Consider the following 23,648-nt stretch of genomic DNA (forward strand, 5'->3'; position numbering starts at 1 on the left):
GAATGCAGGGACAGGTCAGGGAGGATAGGCAGGGCTCTAGTACGGGCCTTTACTGACTACCCCTTTCCAGAAATACTGAGGTCTAGGTGGGCTTCATCCCATCCAATACTCTTCTCAGTTCTCAGGTGTTGCAACACAGCCAGCTGTGGCCTGTGGATCTCAGGTGAGTGGAGCTGGTGTCTTTGCTGCTGTTTCACATACATCTACATCAGGACAGACCAGGTGATGGCAGAGCCAACTTTAGAGATTTTAGCCAGCAGAGTGCAAATGAAAGACAAAACCTTATCACTGACACAGGTGGATTCAGAGACAGAAAGAGGTTGGAGTTACTATAGTGTTTATTTGGGGGAGGGTAGTGGCAGTGACTGCCCACTGGCAGAAACAAACTGTTGTGAACCAAGGTCAGTAAAATGAAGCAGGAGCAGCTCAGCTGACTCAGTGGTCCTACCTACACCGTGTTCAGTCTTGAGACCAGGAAGCCACAAGAATCGTAGAAGACTGAAGCATATCTGGACCTAAGGGTCCCTAGAGCGAGGCACAATGTCTCCTTGTCAACAGGCCAGACTCTTCTGTGCCCCACAGATCCTGACACTGGACCAGTGAGCACAAAAGCACTTTCCTCCACAGTGCTTCTAACTGGGTGCTTTGTTTACCTATTCAGGTACACAAGGGTGGAGTGACATTGACCACTAAACTCCAGGACAGAGGCTGCTGTAGCCCAGGGGTCAGGAAAAGTCAAAAAGGCATCCAGGCTGGTCCTGAGGCTTCAGTGGGTTTGGAGAGCTCACTTCTGGAGAGCCTGCAGTTCGGGAGGTAGATCACACCCTGTGTAGACACCGTTGGTAACACTGTATTCTAGCAGTGCTCCAAAACAGGGATCCTGAGGAAAAGAAGAGAGCCAAGTGAGTGAAGGCCCAGAGTCTCCTGGTGCCAGGTGCATCATTGACCTCAGAAGTCATTTCCTGAGACCTCCTCCATCAAGACATGGCAGCCCAGTGTTCTGTAAACTCACTCTGACAAGGACATGAGGGTTTCCCAGAACGATCAGCAATGCTTTGGGTCTTGTGATTGCAACATTAAATCTTTTTGAATTGGACAAGAAACCCAAAAAATAACGGTCATCTTCAAATCTATCTTCATTTGACCGCACCTACAAGACACAAAGATGAATAAAAATGGTATTTCAAGTTTTTTTTTTTAATATACACAAAACCAGAAAGGTTAAGAAGCAACATGACCTCATTTGTCTGCAGACAGAAAGTCCCCCAAGATGCTAACAGGTTCTGTCTGGGTTTTCATTTTCTTTTTTGCATCTGAATTTTCACTCAGCAGTTAGCATGAGCTTGCAACAAGGATACTTTAAATAAAAGTCAGTGGTTTGAGAGTTAAGCTGTCCTTGTGTGGTGGCATAAAGGCAAATGTTTGGCCTTCTTTTGCCATCTGAAGCATTCTGCTCTAGCTGTCTGTCTTTCACTATCTTTTTTCCTTTTCTTTTGTTTTTTTAGGCAGGGTGTTACTATGTAGCCCTGGCTGTCCTGAAACTCACTATATAGACCAGGGGGCTTCAAACTCAAAGAGATCTGCTTGCCTCTGCTTCTGAAATGCTGGGATCAAAGGTGTGCACAACCTCATCTGTCTTTCACTAGTTTATTCCTCCTCCATGCATTGGCTATTTCTTCCTAAACTCTTTTCACTTGGGTGCCTGATCCTCCCCCCCCCCCCCAGACAGGGTTTCTCCATAGCTTTGGGGCCTGTCCTGGAACTCACTCTGTAGACGAGGTTGGCCTTGAATTTACAGAGATCCACCTGCCTTTGTCTCCCCAGTGCTGGGATTAAAGGTGTGCTCTGCCACCACCACCTGGTTTGATCTTTGGGGTTTTGTTGAACAATGTAGTATAGTTACCACTTTTGGAAACACTTGAGTCTAATACCAGAGTCTCTAGCCTGCAGTGCAGTCTGTTACACTGTGAACTAGGTTCTACCATTTTATTTGAGTGTATCTGTCATTCATTAAATAACCAGCGATTTCAAGCACAAGTCAGCTGGCCACAAACAGAGAACTTACAGTGGAGATGACAATGACCAAGTATTCTTGCCCCTGGAACTCCTCGACTGAGCCAACCTTTATGTCAGTCAAGTCCACATTCCGCAGAAGGATTTTTATTTTCTCCACCTTTAAAACAGGTTATAAGATTAAAAATAACATTGTAAAAATCAAGATATATACCTATTACAGTTAACCCAAATACTACTATGGTTTGGTTCTGAAACACACTTCCTCTCATACTTTTGAGCACCTGGTCCACAGCTGGTGGCGCTATTTTGGGAAGCTGTGTAACTTTTAGAAAGTGGGGCCCAGTTGACAGAGTAGGCTTCTGAAGGCTGTTGAAGGGCCTTTCCAGCCTGCTTTCCAGACACATGTTCCGTTGCCAGGAATTAAGTTATTCACCATGTCTTCCCCACCATGATGGACTGAGATCCTCTGAAATCTGAGACAGAATAAGTCCTTTCCTCCCTGAGTTGTTTTGTCAGGTGTCTCAAAGTGACATGGGAGTAACTAATACAAAAAATTGGTATGAGAGAAGTGTGGCTATTGCTGACTAAACCTGACCATGGCATCTCAGGCCTTTGCAAGTTGGTTTGCAGGAGGAATTCACAACATTTTAGAACTGTGGGCTACAGAAGTGTCAGCATGCTGTAAGCACAGCTAAATGGATAATTCTGTTGAACTTTGGAAGAACAGAACATTAGAATGTGGACAGTTCCATCAACTAGGGAACAACAATTCAGAAAGATGAGCCTCTAGGGGTCATTCTCCTTCAAATCACTACAAATTCCCAAAAAAGTCTCTGCATGTGATGCTTAGGAAGGCACACAGGGGCCATGTGGCCAAAGGCAAGGCCTGGGACACCACCAGTAACGTCTCCCCACTCTCTTGTCACTGTGACCCACTCTGCTTTCGTGGTCTAAAGTTAGTGGAGCTCTGCTGTGGCTCACAAATCTTTGCTCTAGCCCGAGAACCTAAGTTCTTAATGATGCTCAAGTTCAGTGCCGGCTTCAGTCTTCAGCACTTTTGTTGTAACCTTCTTGTCTTACATTTTAAAAAATATTATGATTATCTCGAAAATCACCATAGAATCTTCGTCTGGCGACGGATGGAGATAGAGACAGAGACCCTCATCAGAGCAAAAGACTGAGCTCCCAAGGTCCAGTTGAAGAGCAGAAGGAGGGAGAAGATGAGCAAGGAAGTCAGGACCGAGGGGTTGGTCCACCCACTGAGACAGTGAGCCTGTTCTAATGGGAGCTCACCAAATCCAGCTGGATCGGGTCTGAACGAGCATGTGATCAAACTGGACTCTCTAAATGTGGTTGACAATGGGGGCTGACTGAGAAGTCATTAATAAAGGCACTGGGACTTGGTTTTATGGCATGTTCTGGCTTTTTGGGATCCTAGTTTATATGGATGCATAGCTTCCTAGGCCTGGATGTAGGGACGAGGGCCTTGGACTTCCCACAGGGTAGGGTTCCCTGCCCTCTCTCAAGCAGGGAGGTGGAGAGAGGACGGGGAGGGGGACGGGGGGGGGGGGGAGGAGAGAACAAGTGTAAATATTTGAATGGAAAAATAAAAAAATATTTATTATGTATAAAGTGTTTTGCCTGTATGTATTCCTGCATGCACCAGGTTTCATTACACTTGGTTGTGAGCCACCATGTGGTTGCTGGGAACTGAACTCAGGACCTCTGGAAGAGTTGCCAGTGCTATTAACCGCTCTCTGAACAATCTCTCCAGCCCTGCCCTACATTTAAAATTTTTCAAATCCTCTTCAAACCTGCATGTGAGAACAAGCAAGGGATTTGAGAAGCATGTTCTAAGTTACAGTTGCTTGATCACAGTGATACACCATTCTCAGACTATACCTCTGCAGCTTGGTATCAGTGATGCCAATGCAAAGGTCCCATGGGGACGTGTTGGAGGATTCGGCCTTTCCGGCTCCTTCCAACAAGGCTACACAGGGCAATTGAGCCAGGCTGTGACAAATAGACATCTGAGTGATGGCTTCTCTCTCTTTCTCTCTTGATGGGTTTCTCTGTGTAGTCCTGGCTGTTCTGGAACTCACTCTGTAGACCAGGCTGGCCTTGAACTCAGCCATTGGCCTGCATCCCCAGTGCTGGGATTAAAATCCTGTGTCTCCACCATAGACAAGCTGGTTTCTTGCTATCAGCAGATCTGACCATCAGTGCAAAGGTTACTTGCTTTCTCTTGGCAAATGAGTGACACTGTAAGAGTTATATGTGTCCATATGTGCTACATTCTGAGCTGGATATGGGGATAAAAAGGTAGGACAGGGTGATGAAGAGATGGCCCAGTGGTTAAAAGCACTGACTACTCTTCCAGATGACCCAGGTTCAAATTCTCAGCACCCACATGAAGGCTCAGAACCACGGATAACTCCAGTCCCAGGGGATCTGACACCCTGTTCTGGCCTTATTGGACAGCAAGAAATAAAGTGGCACATAGACATATACGTAGGCAAAATACTTGTAAATATTAAAAAAATCACAGAATAATAACGAAACGAAAAATACTGAGGGTATTTTTTAAAAGGAAATAAATGGGTGGTGGTGGTGCATGCCTTTAATCCCAACACTTGGGAGGCAGAGGCAGGTGGATCTCTGTGAGTTTGAGGCCAGCCTGGTCTACAAAATGAGGTACAGGACAGTCAGGACTGTTTCACAGAGAAACCCTGTCTTGGAAAAAAAAGTAGCATAAAAGAATATGAATGTAGTTCAATGGTTCAGTCCTTGACTACCACGCACAAGGCCGTTTGATTTCTAGCACACAAAACAAAACCCTGACCATTTATGATTCCTATGTGAGCACCTGGGAGACTGAGACAGGATGATCATGAGTTAGAGGCTGGTCTGGGATACAAAATGAGTTCTAAGACAGAAACTATTTCTAAAAACCAGAAGCTAGGACTGGGTGGTGGTGACTTAAGCCTTTAATCCTAGCACTTGAGAGGGCAGAGGCAGGTAGATCTCTCTGGATCTACAAAGAGATCCAGAACAGCTAGGACTGTTATACAGTATGAGAGATCCTGTCTCAAAAAATCTAAACCAAAACCAAAAACCAACCAATGAACCAAACCAAATCAAACCAAACCAAACCAAACAAAAACCCCAGAATCTAGAGCACTGGTTGCTCTTCCACAGGATCCAGAATTGACTCACTAAGTGGCTCACAACCACCTAACTCTAGTCCAGGGCCTCTACAAGCACTTCATGTATATGTTGTAGATACACACATACAGGTAAAGCATCTATACACATAAAATAAAACTAATCTTTAAAATAAACAAACAAGCAAACACTAACAAAAGAGTCTCTCAAATGCCTGGTCAGTCCCATGAAAATTAGTTGGACATAAAGACCCTGAACTAATCCACTATGCTGGACAGCTAGCTGTGCAGTGACCAAGGGCAGTGTGGAAGGCTGGGTAAGCTCTTCAGCCTAGATCAGTGCAATCTTGAGGATCGAGCTGAGCCTCAAGGACAGGCTGATAGGTGACACTAGGCTAGTCTGATGTCACATGATCTGTTCTCCCATGGATGTCTACTAGTATCCATGAAGGGCTTTAGGTCAAAACAAGACCTAGGCAAGACGGTGAGGAGACAGACCAGTCTACTCGAACAAAGCAACCATACAATTGCACAATCAGTGTTCTGGAAACAATCACAGCCCAACAAGTGTTAATGCTACTCAACTCTGGGTAATAATAATGGGAGTCTGTGTTCTGGTCTGTGGGCTCTTCTACCTGGCTGTAACCTCAAAAGGCAAGCATATATGGAGAACCAAGAGTTCTGCTCATGGGCTAGAAAGATGGCTCAGCTATTAAAAGCTAGGCTGATAACCAAAACCAAAACCAAAACCAAACAATCAAGATTAAAAAACCCCAAAAACAATACAACAAAAATAGGAAAATAAAGAGTTGGGTTCCCACCCAGCATCTACAGCTGTCTCTCCTACTTAAAAAAAGAAAAAAGACCTTGAACTGGGAATGAGTGTATTATTGGCTGAAGCTGTATTCATGGCTGAGGAGATACAGAAGAGTCTGGTGAGAAGCAGTAGCTTGGGAAGACTCAAATGGCCTGAGGTCTGCACAGAGAGGCACCTGAGGATATATACTTAGTGAATGGCAACCACACAAGGTGATGAGGATGGCCATTGCTGAAAACTGATGACCCACTAAGCTGGGCTTGTACTCCCCAAGAAGCCATATCTAAAAACAAGACTCAATAAAAAAACTCGGAAACAAAATGCAAGAAAACATCAAAAAGCTCATCCACCATGATCAAGTAAGCTTCACCCCAGAGATACAGGGATGGTTCATGAAAATCTTTCAATGTAATCTACCATATATATAAACTGAAAGAAAAAAACCCACACAGTCCATCTCATTAGATGCTGGAAAAGCTTTTGACAGAAATCCAACACCCCTCATGATAAATCGTGGAGAGATCAGAGATACAGGAGACATACCTAAACATTATAAAGTCAATTTGCAGCAAGCTGATAGCCAACATCCAATTAAATGAAAGGAAACTCTAAGCACTTTCATTAGCAGCAAGTTAATGTATTTGGCTGGGTTTTTTTCGAGGCTAAACATTTTTTTAGATTCATTTTTTTATTTTATGTATCAATGCTTTGTCTGCATTATTGTCTATATAGCATATTGTGTTTGGTACTAGGAATCCAGAGGAGAGCATGAACTGGAGTTACAGGTAGATGTGAGAGGGTCCTGACAACCGAATGCAGGCCTCTGCAAAAGGAACACGTGCTCTTAACCACTGGTTAGTGGGCATCTCTCTAGCCCGAAGGATAAACTTTGGTTTGTTGAGGCAGAATTTCTCAGTAGCTATGGAACCAGTCCTGGAACTTGCTTTGTAGACCAGCCTGGCCTTGAACTCACAGGGATGCACCTGTCTCTGCCAGCCCGAGCTATATTTCTTTTATGAGCAGAAAGATGGATACTATTTTCATAGCCATTCTGTTAGCTTGTATCTTTTTTTTTTTAATACAGGGTTTTGTCGGGTGGTGGTGGAGCACACCTTTAATCTCAGCACTCGGGAGGCAGAGGCAGACAGATCTCTATGAGTTCGAGGCCAGTCTACAGAGGGAGTTCCAGGACAGGCTCTAAAGCTACAGAGAAACGCTGCCTCGAAAAACCAAAAAAGACAGGGTTTCTCTGTATAGCTTTGGAGCCTGTCCTGGAACTCGCTCTGTAAAACAGGTTGGCCTCAAACTCACAGAGATCTGTCTGCCTCTGCCTCCCAAGTGCTGGGATTAAAGGTGTGCATACCACTGCCTGGTATACTGTGTCTTTTTTACTGGGGAATTGAGTCTATTGATACTGAGAGATAATGACCAATGACTGATAATTTATGTTATTTTGTTGTTGTTGGTGGTGGTAGTGTGTGCTTCCCTTCTTTTGGTTTTGCTGGTGTGAGATTATTTATTTCCCGTGTTTTCATGGGTGTAGTTAGCCTCCTTGGGTTGGAGTTTTCCTGTGTGGGTCTGACATAGGTCCTCTGCATATATGCTATGGTTGTGTAGCTTGGTGTTTTTGTCAGAGCAGGGACTATCTCTGCCTCTTTTACCTGTTTTTGGGACCCCTTTCCTCCTACTGGGTGCTTCATCCAGCCTTAATATGAGAGAATGTGCCTAGTTTTATTGTAACTTGATATGCCATGTTTGGTTGATATCCCTGGGAGGCCTGCCCTTTTCTGAAGGGAAATGAAGAAGTGGATCTGGAGGAAAGGGAAGGGGGGGTGGAGAAGAGGAGGGAGGGAATGTAACAGGATGTAATATATGAGAGAAGAATAAATAGAAAAGAAAAAAAGAACATATGAACTTGGACTTGTGAGTGGGCTACAGTGCATCATCAAGATGGAAGATGCTCTGTTTCCAAAGAGCTATGTGGTCAATGGCCCCAAACTTACCAAGGAGGAAAAATAGCCAGCACCAAGTGGCTGTGGGCTCTTAATCAGGCTATTGCTATCTCTGTGCCACCAAAGGGGCAGGAACTCAGCTACTGAAACTTGTGTTTGGTATAGAAGGTACCACTACTCACAACATAGTTTCAGAACAGGTAATAAACATGCAGAGTTTATGGCTGTCACAACCTATAGAGAGCTTTATAGGATCAGCAATACTTGCTGCCTTCAATCCTTGTGGAAGGGCGATCCTCACAAACGCTCACAGCATTCATTACTTTTGAGAAATACTGGTGAGGGCTGGGATGGACAGCTTTCTTTTTCTTTTATAGAGACAGGGTCTCCCTCTGTAGCCCAGACTGGCCTACAACGTGAATAACCCAGACTAGTCACTAACTAGAAGCAATTCTCCTGCCTCAGTCTCCCAAGGGCTACTGCTAAAGATATGAACTACACATAGAAAGATGTTTCTTCTTCATCATCATCATCATCACCATCATCACCTCAGAGACTCTCCTGCCAACTTCTCCCAAGTTCTGGGATTGAAGCTGAAAGCTTTTATTTTCTCTTTTAAACGGTTTTTCAAGACAGGGTTTCTCTGTGTAGCTCTGGCTGTCCTGGACTTGCTCTGTAGACCAGACTGGCTTCGAACTCAGAGATCTGCCGCCAGAGTGTTAGGACTAAAAGCATATGCCACCACTGCCCTGACAAAAGTTCTTTTCCTTCCTTTCTTCCTTCAAGATTTAATTATTTATTTTATATGAATGCTCTATTGACTTTATACCAGAAGAAGGCATCAGATCCCACTATCAGCCACCATGAGGTTGCTAGGAATTGAACTCAGGACACCTGGAAGAGCAGTCAATGCTTTTAACCACTGAGCCATCTCTTTAGCGTCCTGAAAGTTTTTTTCTTAAAGGGACAAAATACCAACATATTCCACAGGTCCTTATGTAAATGTTTATGATGTAATTACCTAGAATGTAAAATAATGTTCAGCCCTGGGTGTAATAAGACAGGTGGCTGGTAAGTAACGGCCATGAGGTGTATGCTTTACCAGTTTCTTATCTTCAGCATGGTTCTGCTTCTCTGAAAATCTCCTGCTGTTCAAAATGAGTTTGTTTCTGGCCTTCAGAAACCAAAGACCAAGGGCCATAGTGACCATATACGAAGGCAGAGTCCTGGTGGGCTAACCTGCTTCCTATAGGGTGTGATGACACCAATATCCTTGGAAGAAACTTGGCTGGAGACATTCCGGGCCAAGAGGCAACAGTAGCGCATGACCTGGACAGCCTCGGCTGGGCTGAACCATGACGGGCTTCTCCCTTCACGAGCCTCATTCCCCTGAGACAGTGAGAACATAACAAGTTATTTACCTAGTGACATGTACCAGGATCAAGAGCTCAAGTAGGGACTGGGAATACACAGTAAACACAACAGAAAGAACATCTCTACTGTCATACAGAATTTATAACCTATCAGGACAGTTATCATTAAATAATTTGGAAATTAGAACCATCTTTTTAAATAAGAAGTACCTTTACCCCAGACAAGGTCTTGCTAGGTTGGAACTCACTATGCAGAACAGGATGTCCTTAGCCTGAGTGCTGGGATTAAAGGCATGTGTTGTCACATCTGGCTAACAAAAAATGTTCTAAGTCAGAGTCTTACTATGTAGCCCAAGCTGGCATAGAACTTGCTAGGTAGATCAGGTTGGCTTCAAACCTACAGAGATTCATGTGTCTCTGCCTCTCAAGTGCTGGATTAAAGGCCTATAGCACTAAGCCTGCTAGAACCACACTATATTTTATACAAGTAAAGAAAAGGGATGGTTGTACAAATCTACCATTTTAGGGCCAGAAATGGTGGCACATCCCTTTAATTTCAGCACTTGGGAGGCAGAAACACACAGATCTCTGTGAGTTCAATGCATAGTAAATAATAAGTTATAAGACAGCCAGAGCTATATAGTGAAACCCTGTCTCAAAAATCAAGCAAGCAAACAAACAAAAGAAATCCTGAAGCTCTACAAGATGGATAAACCCTGAGGAATGCTGAGTCAAATAGCCAGGCATCGGAGTATGACTGTATAGTCCACTTACACAAGGTCTACAGAGTGGTCACATTCATAGGGGGCTGCCAGGGGCAGGGCTAGTGGAGAACTAAGATTTTGTAGGGAGGGAGTTTCAGTTTTGCAATATAAAAAGATTCTAGAGATTGTTGGCCAAAAACTATGAATATACTTAACAGCACTGAACTTCACAGTTTAAAATGGTTATTTCACCATAATTTAAAAATGAACAAAGCTTGGTGTGATGATGCACATCTTTATCCCATCACTGGGTCTGAGCATGAGGTCAGCCTGCGCTACTTACCAAGATCCTGTCTCATAAAACACAACAGAATAAAAAAGTAAATCAGATAAAGCTATAATAATCACAATTACCTTTCAGAATAGCCTGTTTTATGATATATAATTTTATCCATTTTTATTTATAATATAACCTAAATATCTTAAACATTAATGAGAAAGAAGATTATGGTAGGATTTTAAAAATTATTTTATTACCTTATGTATGTGTACCATGTATGTGTCTTGTGCTCACTAAGGTCAGAAGAGGGTATCAGATCTCTTGGAATTGGAGCTACAGATTGCCTTAGTTAGGTTTTTATTGCTGTTAAGAGACACCATGACCATGGAGACTCTTATAAAAGAAAACATTTAATTGAGGCGGGGCTTGCTTATAGTTTCAGTTCAGTCCATTATCATCAGGGCGGCATGCAGGCAGATGTGCTTTTGGAAGAGCCAAGAGTCCTACATCTTGCAGGCAACAACTGACTCACTGGGCAATGTCCTAAGCATTGGAAACCTCAAGCCCACTCCCACAGTGATACAATTCCTCCAACTAGGCCATACCCATTCCAACAAAGTCACACGTTCTAATAGTGCTGCTCCCTATGAGATTATGGAGGCCAATTACATCAAATTGTCACATTCCACTCCCTGGCTCCATAAGCTTGTAAAATATCATAATGAAAAATTTAGTTCAACTTCAAAAGTTCCCATAGTCTATCACAGTCTCAACAATGTTTTAAAGTCCAAAGTTCAGTCTCTTCAAAGATTTATGCAATCACCTGTAAAAATCAAATTCAAAAGGCAGATCACACACTTCCAATATATATTGGCACAGGATATACATTACTGTTCCGAAATGTATGGAAGGGGGCATAGTGAGGGAGGACTGGACCAAAACAAGACTGAAAACCAGCTGGGAAAACTCCAAACTCTGCATCTCTATCTGTATCTGCATGTCTGATGTCAAAAACACTCTAAATCTCTAACTTCATTCAGCTTTGTTGACTGCAAGACACTTCTTTCTCTTAGGCTGGTTCCACTCCCTGTTGGCAGGCACCCCATGATTCTGGCATGTCTATGTCTAACATCTTAAGTTCTCCAAGGCAATCCAGGCTTCAACTTCACAGCCTTACTCAACGGCCTCTCTACTAGGCCTCCATTCAGGAACACCCTGACACATGCCTGGCCTCAGTGACTTTATTCCATAACTTTCTTTTGTCCTTAACCCTAAATCCAGAACAATGTGGCAAAAGCTGCTAAGTTCTGAGCTCGCTGGGGCTGGAACATGGCCCCCTTGTTTAATTATATCTTCACCAGCTTTCTGTCCTCACTGCCTAAGACTGGCTGTCCTGACATTTGCTCTACAGACCAGGCTGGCCTCAAACTCAGAGATCTGCCAGTCTCTGCCTCCCGAGTGCTGGGATTAAAGGTGTGCACCATCATACCCAGCTCTAAATTTTTCTTTGGTTTCTTTCTTGGATTGGAAACTTAGCTGAGTGGGATCTTGCCCTGAGGTCACTACTCCATTCCATTTATTAATCCATTTATCTCCTTTTCATATAAATCTTCATTATACTTATCACTAATAGCTACACAACAGAGTTTTATACTAAACTGTTTTGAGATTTCTTCTGCCAATAAAATTAAGTCAAATCTCTTCACTTTAGCCTCAGGCAGACTCTTCAGACTAAGGCAAAAGGCAGCCATTTTCTTCACCAAAATATTACAAGAACAATCTCTAGGCAACATACTAAAATTATTCTCCTCTGAAACCTCTTGAGCAACCCCCCGACAGTTCAAATAACTCTCAGCACCTCTGTCTTCTATACTTCTACTATTATGGCCCTTTAAGCAGTGTTTAAAGCATTCCACTGCTTTTACAATCCAAAGTACCAAACTCCAAATTCCTTCAAACAAACCAGTTCATGGTCAGGCCTATCACAGCAATACCCTAATCCCTGGTACCAACTTCTGTCTTAGGGGTTTTATTGCTATGAAGAGACACCATGACCACAGCAATTCTTATAGAGTAAAACATGTAATTGAGGGGAGTTGCTTACAGTTTCAGAGGTTCAGTTCATTATCATGGCAGGGAGCATGGCAGCATATGGGAAGCATGGTGTTGGAGAAGTTAACTGGTATCCCGAGCATAGGAAGCTTCAAGCCTACCCCCACTGCTGTGGACTAGAATATTTGTTTAACTATGTAAAGATGTGCTGTATTTGTTTGACCTTGCCTGCCTAAGGCACCTGATTGGTCTAATAAAAAGCTGAATGGCCAATAGCTAGGCAGTAGAGGGATAGACAGGGATAGCGGCAGAGGGAATAAAGAGGAGAAGGAATTTAGGCTGGAGAGAGAATAAGGGAGAAAGAGAGGAAGACATCCTGGGCTGGCCAGCAAGGCGCCTGCCTGCCTGCCAGCCACAGACAGAGGAAGCAGGAAAGTATGAAATAAAGAATGAAAGAAAGGTAAAAAGTCCCAAGGCAAAATGTAGATGAAGAGAAACAGGTTAAATCAAGTTATAAGTGCTAGCAGGATATGTATAAGATAAAGCTGATCATTCATAACTAATAAAAAGTCTCTGTGTCATGATGTGGGATACAGCAATCTGAGAAAGCCTGCTATACCTTATAATGACACACTTTTTCCAAGAAGGCCATACCTACTTCAACAAAGTCCCATATAGGTAGAGTTTTCCTATACTGGGAGCTGCTTCAATTACCACACAGAGGCTTGTATTAATTGTAAATGCTTGTCTGTAATACATATACAACACAACTCCTGTACCTAAAGCTCCAGGAACATTGTGGAAGTGGGGGACCAGAGAGACTATAGGAGCAAGAGGACCAAAAAGTCTGATGTGAGAGCATATCTTGTAGAAATGACAGGGAAGCTACATCCATGATGACAATATGGATGTCTAAACAAGACCTAAAATATAACACAAAGCCATGCCTTTGTGGAAGGGGGAAATCTCACTGGATCCCACTCCCAGACGAAGAACTATAGGCAACTAAGGACTGCTAATTGAGGGACAATTAGAATAAGCCCGCAATTGCCTAATACCAAGAGCTCAGCTCTGAAATCATATACACACAAGCCAACACTAAACTGACTCTGCAAGCTATATTTATATATTTATGTATTTACACATGTATGTAACAACAGAAAAAGAGGCCATGAACTTGAGGAGAAAAAGGGGGTGCATGGAAGAGGTTGGAGGAAGGAAAGGAAATGCAGGAAACGATGTAATTATATTTTAAGTTAAAATATTAAAAAAAAACTAGTGCGAGAAGAGATGAGTAAGGTAAGGTATCAAGGAAGAATGCTAAAGATAAAAGCTGGAAATAATGAAGGAGGGAAGGCAAAGTCTGTCCATCCTGGTTTCTCACTTGTACCAGAGGATGACACAATGCTACTGTAAAGAGGTAATAAAGGCTTTAGGATCTTATGGGGCCATATTGTCCTGCTCAGTGCTGCTACCAGAGCAGAAAGCAGCACAGCCCAAGTGGTCTGTGCATGACGTATACCGTGGCTTCTCCATGACAATTCCTGTGACAAAAAGACAGTTTCCTCTGGGCCTGTTTTCAATCCTACCCTGAGCATGCCATAAACACCTTACTGAACAATTCTATCTGGTACATCAAAAGCACAGGTGGGCACCAGAACATTCTGTCTGCTGTCACCAGAGGAAGCCAAGCATTCAGTAAACAGGGGCCAAGCCTGCCAGCAACACTGCAGCCAATTCACCAGGAATGTAGTTCTTTCTGCTCCGATTGGGCGTGGACCACATGTTCTCAGGGCCTAGAATTTAGCAGAGTACTTGACATTCAGAAATGCTGAACTATGACTACATCACCTGCAGTGATCCATGCTGATGCTCCACCACCTCTGTATCCACTGGAATACAAACGGACTTTTTCACAGAAGAAGCAGGGCTTCCAGGTCTGAGTCTATTCTCAGTTCTTCACATAGCCTATCCAGATCATTGTCTTATCCAGCTGCTCCCCAGTGACAGTCTGCTTGGCTGTCCCTGCTGACTCTCACAACTGCACAGATTACGCAGACAAGCAAGGGAGTCCACCTCTTATGGTTACAAGATTTCTGAAACTCTGCCTGCCTGATACAGACCCCCCCCCCCCAGTTAAAAGTGTCCATAAAAGTCAGATGTGGGGGCTTCCACATGTAATCCCAGCACTAAGGAAATTGAGGGAAAAGGATTTTGAGTTCAAGGTTGGCCCGTGTTGGCAAGACTGTCACAAACAAACAAGGCAGGGGTGTGACTCAGTAGGTAGAGCACTTGCCAGGCATGATGCATGGAGTTCTTGGTTTCATCTCCAGCACTGAACCAGGTATAGTAGTGCATGCCTATAAACCTAGCCCTTAGAGGTGGAAACAGTGGGGCCATAAGTAGAAGGTCATCCTCAGCTATATGTCAAGTTCAAGGCTAACCTAGTATATATGAGATCCTATCTCAAAAAACATAACAAGGGGCTGGACAGATGGCTCAGAGGTTAAGAGTACTGGCTGCTCTTCCAGAGGTCCTGAATGCAATTCCTAGCAATCACATGGTGGCTCACAACCATCTGGTGCCCTCTTCTAGCCTTCAGGAATACATGCAGGCAGAACACTGTATACATAATAAATAAATTTAAAAAGCAAACAACCAAACAACAACAAAATATCTATCTGCCCATGAGAAACCTGTTGAGATATTTACCCTGGATCAAATAGAGATATCGGTCCAAAGACTACTCCTCCTCCTTCTCCCAGAGTGTGTTTCCTGGCCTCTGTACATGACCTTTAGGTTGTCATGAACTCCCAGGGTCTGTTGGTGATCAAATCTGTATTTCCATCTTGTTTTTCAGGGACTGAAAGGTACTTTTATCTTAAAAGTTCTCCACACTGGGATGAACATGGTAGCATACATCTTTAGCACATGTCTTTAATCCCAAGGCAGAAGCAGGTGGATCTCTGTGTTCAGTGCCAATCTAGTCTATAGAGTGAGTTCCAGGTAGATGGAGTTACACAGTAAAACCCTGGTCAAATAGAAAAATCCTCTATATCCACTTGTATTTTTTGACTCCCTTCCACCAGCTTGTACCTTTATGGTCAACTACACACGTGCACATGTATGTGTGTGCACACACATACCCCACACACTTCATCTTTGTGGTACTGAGGACTGATCCCAGGGTCTTACACATGCTAGGTAAGTATTTTACTACTGCACTGCATATTTAATATACATCTAATACTGGACACTTTTATTTACTCTAACTTTGTAGAGTATATTTTGTAACATCAAGTCTAATGATTCATTTGTCTGGTTCTTCTTTTTTTTTTTAAAAAAAAAACTTATTTATTTATTATGTGTATGTATGTGTGCCTGCACACACACGCACATGCACGCACGCGTGCGCACATATACACACACACACACACACACAGTGCCCATGCAGGCCAGAGGGGGTCGACCCCATTACAGATGGTTGTGAGCCACCATGTGGTTGCTGGGAATTGAACTCAGGACCTTTGGAAGAGCAGGCAATGCTCTTAACCTGAGCCATTTCTCCAGCCCTTGTCTGGTTCTTTTTGACAATATTAAAAATTGAATCTAGGACTAAAGTGGCATATTATTTATGTTTTAATAAATAAAGCTTGCCTGAATATCAGAGAGCAAAGCAGCCATACTAGTCAGTCATACAGGCCAGGCAGTGGTGGCACACACCTTTAATCCCAGGACTCAGGAGAGGCAGATGGGAATCTCTGTGAGTTCAAGGCCACCCTGAGCAGAAGAAGACTGAATCTGTTTAAAAGAGAAACAGAGCTCACACAAAGGTGATCTCAGCACTGGAGAGGTAGAGACAGGAGTGATATGGCTGGGCAGAGAGAGGAATATAAAAGAGCTCTCTAGTGGCTGGCTGCTTTGCTTTTCTGATCTTCAGCTTGAACACCAATATCTGTCTCTGAGTTTTTATTATTTGTGCTACACAGAACTGTACTCATTTTCTTTTATAAAACACTTTTAACTGTCATTAAAATAGTACTCATTAAAAAAAAGCTTGTGGTATTTTTTTTAAGACAGGGTTTCTCTGTGTGGCCTTAGCTGTCCTGGAACTTGCTTTGTAGACCAGGCTGGCCTCAGAGATCTGCCTGCCTCAAGCTTCTGAGTGCTAAGACTAAAGGTGTGTGCCACCATGCCTGGCCTGTGGTAATTTTTAAAATTAGACTGCATTAAAGAATTGAGATCTTTAAGATATTGAACTCTCATTTATGAATACGCCCTCATGTGCTCAAGTAAAGCCTTGTGCCTTTGTGCCAGCGTATTGCTGGTTATGCCTCACAGGCTCATTTCTGGGCACTCTAGAGAGATTCCTTCCACTCTAACAACCACTTGTCTTTCCTGAGGATGGGCAGAGCTACCCAGACCACAAGGAGGGTATTCCTGGGGAAGGGGCACACATTAGGACTTGGTAAGCACTGACAAACAGCCTTCGAGAGGGTGCTCCAGAGTCACCAGCATACGTCTTCAAATGTACTTCTAACTGACCCAGAACTTTTGTCCTTAAAAGATTTAGAGAGAAACTGAGTCACGGACTGCACTTGGGTGTAGCTGTCTGTGGGCTCACATACCTACAAGCCCAGGCTATGGGAGAGGAGGGCTATTTGCCATGATCCTCCCTTCTGGGTGTGACACTAATTTTGGATCATAATTCAAATCCTCTTCCCTTTGAGAAGGTGAATGTAAAACTTGATTTCTGGTTCTGACAACCAAATTACCAATACAAACTACCTGCTTTTGGTGAATTCCTGCAGTTCATTATAGCTAATGAGCATCTCAACCCCACTCTGTGAGGTCTTGTAGGAAGGAGACTCTGTCCTTGTCATCCCCCCGCCTCTGGAGCTGGGGTTGAGTGCTTGGTTGACTGGTTCTTGTGGGTTCTCAGCTTGACTGGTCTTGAGGGCAGGGCAAGTACTGTCAGGATGTCAGTCCTTAGTGCCCAGTTTCCAATGGTCTTTCCTGCCTTACTTCTCAGCCTTCTGTTTTTATTCAAAGATTTATTTTTATTTTTCATTATGTGTCTGTATGTATATGGAAGTGCAAGCTTAAAGGCATCAGATCTCCTAGAGCTGGAGTTACAAGTGGTTATGTGTCACCCAATGTGAGTGCTGGGAATTGAACAGAGGTCTGTGACTGTAAAAAACTCTCTTAAGCACTGAGTCATCTCTCTTGCTCATCCTCCTAGACCTCTAATCCATACTCTGAGTTCTTTGAATCTGGCTTGTGATTCCTTTTGGAACCCAGTATTTATCTAATGCAAACACCAAAGGGCAGGGCCTGCAATATCTACTCTTAAGCTCTTTCTGTATGGACTCTCTGACAGGAGAGGTCAGCAGCAGCCCTTTCCTGCTGCCTTATACTTAAGGGATCAGAACTTGTCATCCCCACTTCAGGCCCATGGAGAATGCTTGGCTAATGTAGCATAGATGGGGACTCGCAACAATGGGAACATCATTGTTCTCTGAATGAAGACACCCCCTCCTCCCCTTCCTGAAACACCAGATGCAAGGAGCACTCAGTAGTCAAGGCAGACTTACCCTCACGCCATGGAAGATGAGAGGGAAGCCTTTTCTGGGCAGCTTCTCCCAGCCCAGCAGCGAAGTCACTACTTTGGGATCAGCACAGACCTCAAGCTCCCTGTGATAGAACAGGCGAGAGGGTAGTGCCAGCAGGGCCGAGTGGGACCTATAGTTCTTCACTAGCTTTGTGACCTGTAGGGAAAGGGTAGACACAGGTCACGAGAAGTCAAAACCATACAGCTCCTATCCAGGTTTTATCCCTATTGTCCTTGCAAGGAAAGCTTGAAACCAACCATATTACTGCTAACTTCACGGGGTAGTTCCCTGCTCCTGCCTCTATTCTATTAGCTTGAAATCTGAGGCCAGGACAAGTTTCTCAGGTGACTCTGAATCTTGAGGATCCATTTTAGCAGAAAAGGTAAACATCAGGAGGGACAAAAGGCTTCTTTTGTGATTCTTCTGGGTCCTGATTGTTGAGTGTCTCTTAAGGGGTACAGTCAGCTCTGGATACTTCTTTGTGCTGCAATTTTTGCCTTTGATCTGCCACCTTACTGTGGGTGCCCACATGCGACTCAGTTTCCATCTGGAGTCCATTCTGACTTGTAAGTCATTTGAGTTCAAGCTTCCCTGCTTTGCTTTTCCCAATAACCTTGAGGGCTGTGAGAGACTTCTGATAATTTAGCCCAAGAGAAAAGAACACACCATCTAGTAGACAGTATACTGCTGACGACAAATCTTAGGAACCTCAAGATAACAGCAAGCACATGTTAGAAGGCTGCTCACTCAAGGACAGGAATGGTCTTTGGTTAGACACTGACTGACTGTGCTGTGCTTTACTTCTGCTTTTGTATATAAGCAAGTTCTAAAATAAACTCTGGGCTGTTTTGACATTCTATCCTATGTTTTCTGTCTCAGTTTTTTTTTTCATCTGACATTTCCTTAGCCTTAATGTCCCCCCAATCCAGGAACCCTAGCTGACTTTGTGGGAGCAGGCTCCTACATCTTACAAGCTCAGCCTTTAAATGAAGTGCTATAAAGCTCTGACTCTGTGCTGTGGGCAGAAAGTAAGAGCTGCTGTAACAGCCCTGGTACATCTTTGGTCCTGGGGATAGTACTAACATGAGGAAAAAGCTTTTTTCCTCCAATTGCTTGGGAAATTGGTGCAATGCAAGCATCTGTCCTTGCTTATGGTTGTGATGGTCAATTGTCACTGTCAACTTCTTTAGATTTGGAGTTGCCTAGGAGACACACCTCTGGGTGATTCTGTTGAAGGTGTTTCTAAAGAAGTTTAATAAGGTGGGAAGACCTCTAAATGTGGGTAACACTAACTCATGGGCTAAGTCCTATACTGCATAAAAAAGGAAGACGGAGGAAGCCAAATTCTGTTTCCTGATGGCAGATGCCTCATCCCACCATGCCTTCTGTGCCATGCCATATTATCCCCTCAAATGGTGCCAAAACAAATCTTTTTCCCCACGAAATTGTCCCTGACAGGCATTTTGTCAGAGCAACTGAAGGAATTATACTGGCAAGTGCCCATTAGCCCTAGGACAGTAAATCACACTTCAAAAAGCAGAAAGTGTCCCACCATGAAGATTCACACTAGCTCAGAAAGCAGAGAGAACACAGAAAAGAGGAGGAAAGCACTTCTTTTTCAGAAGAATGTGCATGTCCCAACATGCACAGGAGGTGGGTGAGAACATATCTCCACGGGCAGGGCAGCACGCAGGCATCCTCTCTGACCCAGGAGATGCCACGCTGCACCCATCCTAGGGGCACCTGTATGTGTTCCTCTGCTCCTGGGACAGCAGGCACCTTTCTTATGAGTGTTATCCCAGAGATCCTCCTCAGCCTGAAGAATCACAACATACTTTACCCAGTCTGTGCAACACTCACTCCTTGGATTTCCAATGGAGGAAAGGGTTTTATTTCTCTGAAAACCTCTCATGACTACTATACTTCATTAACACCAGGAAAACAAGTTCAGATGGAAAACTGTTGGTATTATAACAGTTTAGTAATAATAAAGTTTACAGAATGTTTAATTATAGAAGTTTCTAGCCATGTAATGATGTCCTACAGAGTTCAGATCCCCAAGTTCATTCTGTTGTGAGCTTCCAAAGATGCAAGTTCCAAAGTCCACCTTCAGAATTTGATGGTGTGTAAGCCCAGTGTTAGGTGCAAAGTGTCCCTTTCAAACCCCAAACGGCAGTTCCACTGGCACTGTCCTAAATGACAGACTGGGCTCAGCTCACACTGGACTCTCACAGGTACACAGAAGGACTGCTGCTGAAAACCAGCATTCCTCAGAAACCTTGACAAGTGGGTTTCTGTTTGTAACGAAAGCTATCACTTCCCTTATCTGTCCCATTCAACCAACTATCTCCAGAATGGGCATCTAGCTCCTTATTAACTTAGACAAGCCGTCAATAGGTCAAAGCACCATGCTAGTTCTCAGACTATTCCAGTTAACTCACCTACCTCTTGCTGCAACACAACCCTTATAACTGGCAAAACTCTCCCACTATTTTGCCTCTCTCTGCCCAACCCCAAGAGATCGCCTTGGAAGTTTGAGTAAGCTTTTCCTTCCACGCATGGAAGGGTCTGGTTTGGTGGTTTCACCAAGCTTCGCACTCACACCCAGAAGCACCCAGGTCAGAGGACCACACAGGGCAGGCCCTCTCTCCCTTCACATGGTTACAAAAGCCATTTCTGTTTTCCTGCATTTACGGAGTAAGGCAGATTTAACTTCTTTTACTGTCTCAGATCCCCAAACTCCACATCATCAGTGTTACAATTCCATGGCACCCTCTGATCCAAACAGCAGTTCCTGTGTGACAGAAGAGCAGGCAGAAAGTACCTTAAATGCTACCTGGGAAGTGGAGGAGCCACACATGCTGCTTATCCTCCTCCCCAAATTCTGTGCATCACTGTGCTGAACATGCTTCCTGAGGGGAGGAGGGCAAGGAACAAGTGGGTGTTTGTGGAGATGGAGATACATCCAGTTCACTTGTGCAGAAGTCTGCTCATGTGCTTGACTCATAGGCAAGAGGAGCTGGGTGAGAGCAGTGTGGCAGCTGCCCTACGGACCTGCCCTCAGCAGACCCCCTCCTCCAGCCAGCACTGTCTGCTCCAATAAAACTTTGCTCTTTCTCCATTTGTGTGACAAAGCAGAGAGTTCAGAACTCACCAGAAGAGGGTTGTATGCACCACAAGCACCAAAGGCATTCTCGTCTCTCAGGTATGCTGGTCTGGACATCAACCTCTCCAACATAGACACATTCAATCCATAGGCCATGGCCAGTCTGGACTTGATGACTGGGCCAAGCTGCATGGGGTCTCCAGCAAGAACAATCTATAGCATATACAAGGATGCCTGATTAGTGTGGAGTACACAGGCATGCAGTCCAGCCACAGTAGAAAGAGCTATGGGAATTGACAGGCAGGTGGCTCTGAATAAGGTAGGGATGGGGTGTGCAGGCAGGGCCCCCTTGCGCACTCTGGTTATATGGAATGAGGGAAAACGCTGAGAGACCATGGTGGACACAGCTAGAATTGACAATGACTTAGACTGAGAAGTGGGAAATGAGAAACTGGATAAGCTTGAGACTCAGGTTTCTCCACTAAGCAGTTACTATCTGCTTTTATCAGTTCTGGTACAGCAGTCCAGCTGCCTCTTCCACTTATCTCTCAATGTGACAAAAGCCTCAGGCATGAAGCTTGTGTTCTGGAATTTTCTGCTATGCCTGACCATAGGAAATTATCCTCAGCCCTTTTCCATGATGTCCTTTCCTGGCAGGCCTCAAACTCATTAGCATCATGCTGACTAGACTCGGGAGTGTTTTAATTAGACCAGTTCTTGTTCCTTAGTTCCTCCTAGACTGTCTCAAAGAGCCTGTGACTTGAGGGGAGATGGTGGGAACACATCTGGAGGATCCTGACAAGTTCACAAGTGGGTGTCAGATGACCTCTCAGCTGGGGGCACTGAAAGAAACATGTTCTAAAATGATAACCCATGTCACTGTCCAACGTAGCAGAGAGAAGATAAGATGGGAATCTGCCAGGAACACACAGAGCTGGAGGGGCTGGGGTCTGAGTGAGGAGCCCCTGGAAAATGTAATGGAACAACAGTCAGATCCTAGCAGAGCATGAGGCCCTGTCCTCTCCCCTCTGCCATGTGGAATACCCACACTGGAAATCAGCTCTTGAGTCTGCCATTGAGTCCCAGTACCTACAACGGCTCTTATCTTCTGTTTGCAATAAGGAAATAATAACAGGCAAGGGCCTTTCTTCCAGCCACAGAAGCCTGATGCTGTGATGACCAGCACAGCACTGACCTCCCAGATCCTCAGGTCCTTTCACTTGAAGGCTGTGACTGTCACCGAGGGAAAACAGTAAGACAGAAACACACACAAGACACAGATCTTACCTGACCATTGATGTCTGAAATCAGTCCCAAAGGAATAAGGCATTCTGGCTCACTTGCCTGCCCTGCCTCGTCCACAAAAACGTGTGTGAAGTATCCAACTCTAGAGCCAAAGATGTCGGAATGGTAATTTCATTGTATTGCTTAGCAACTGCTACCTAACACATATTGGCAAAACTCTGCTATGTGGTGCTGGGATCACAGTGGGGTTTTCCAGGGACGATAAGACCAAGAGGTATGGGTGTCACAAGACTTGGAGTCACAGAGCTGCAGGCCTGCTAGGAGATTCATACGCATCCCTATCAGCAGTTGGTGTTCTGTAAGCAGAATATGTACGTGTTTGGAAGGACATGAAGGGGGCAAGGGTGGGTATGAACAAAGCCCAAGAGCCTTCTGGTAGCTTAGAATTCTGGCACCTTGTATTGCAGAAACCCTTTGCCCTTGCTTAGACCTGCACCCTCCCAGTCCAGCAGCCTCTTAGCTATGTGTGGCTCTTAAGCATCTTACAGTGGCTAGTCTGACATAAAGAGCTCTAAGTTTCATACTTGAATAATTAAATGTAGACTGTCTCATTAGTGATTTCATACAGGTTACATAATTAAATAACACTGTGGGGCCAGTGAGATGGCTCAGAGTGTAAAGGTACCTGCCACTAAGGACTTGAATTTGATCCCTGGGGCATACAGGGATCAACTCCCCCAAGGTGTTTTCTGACCTTCACATTTGTACCCACACACGTACATACAAAATAAAATATTAAAAATATTAAATTCCTAGCTAAAAATAAATAAAATATAGGTAACTAAAGAATCTTTATGAAATAATCTGCAACCTGCTTGAGGCCAGGTTGGCTCTCTCTGCTCTCAGATGCCTAGAACTCAGGTCAGAAAGGTGGCATGTGTGGGCCTAGGTAGTCATCCTCACAGCTACATTCTGGGGTGACTCTGCTCCAAGCTGCAGAGCTGACTGTCCTCAGGATCTCAGGAGTTGGGACTCACCCCCAGGGAAGCTTGCTTCTCCTCCTCCCTCAGCCTGGCCTGTGCTACCTCCTCTTCTTACCAAGACCTGGCTTGCTGCCTCCCTGGCTCACTTCTAGTGCACTTGGGACATTCCTCCTAGCACTGAGGACAAGTTCTCTGTCCTTAGCCCATCCCTCCTTACCTCCCTGCACCATCACTGCTCCATCTTCTAGGGAGACGCCACTAGTGGGTACTTGAGCTGTCCCACCCAGGATTAACCTCACGGAATTCAGCTGTTTCCTAAGCAGCCTGCCTTCCAATGGTCCATT

At 44.3% G+C, this 23,648-nt stretch overlaps 1 protein-coding gene across 1 annotated transcript in view; it reads right to left on the reverse strand.

The window, feature by feature from the left end:
• Positions 1-23,648, reverse strand: part of Mov10l1 (Mov10 like RNA helicase 1) — a 63,236-nt gene continuing 39,588 nt past the window's right edge. The window contains exons 19-25 of the mRNA XM_050127737.1: positions 22,364-22,463; positions 21,125-21,289; positions 17,953-18,126; positions 9,189-9,338; positions 2,066-2,173; positions 1,013-1,150; positions 1-880 (exon numbers count right to left, since the gene is read on the reverse strand). Coding sequence (XP_049983694.1) covers positions 785-880; positions 1,013-1,150; positions 2,066-2,173; positions 9,189-9,338; positions 17,953-18,126; positions 21,125-21,289; positions 22,364-22,463 — 931 coding nt within the window. The 3' untranslated portion in view covers positions 1-784. The remainder of the gene's footprint in view (positions 881-1,012; positions 1,151-2,065; positions 2,174-9,188; positions 9,339-17,952; positions 18,127-21,124; positions 21,290-22,363; positions 22,464-23,648) is intronic.

Source organism: Alexandromys fortis, unplaced genomic scaffold (genome assembly GCF_014885135.2).
Source record: "Alexandromys fortis isolate MF-2015 unplaced genomic scaffold, M_Fortis_MF-2015_v1.1 scaffold_28, whole genome shotgun sequence".
Taxonomy (NCBI): domain Eukaryota; kingdom Metazoa; phylum Chordata; class Mammalia; order Rodentia; family Cricetidae; genus Alexandromys; species Alexandromys fortis.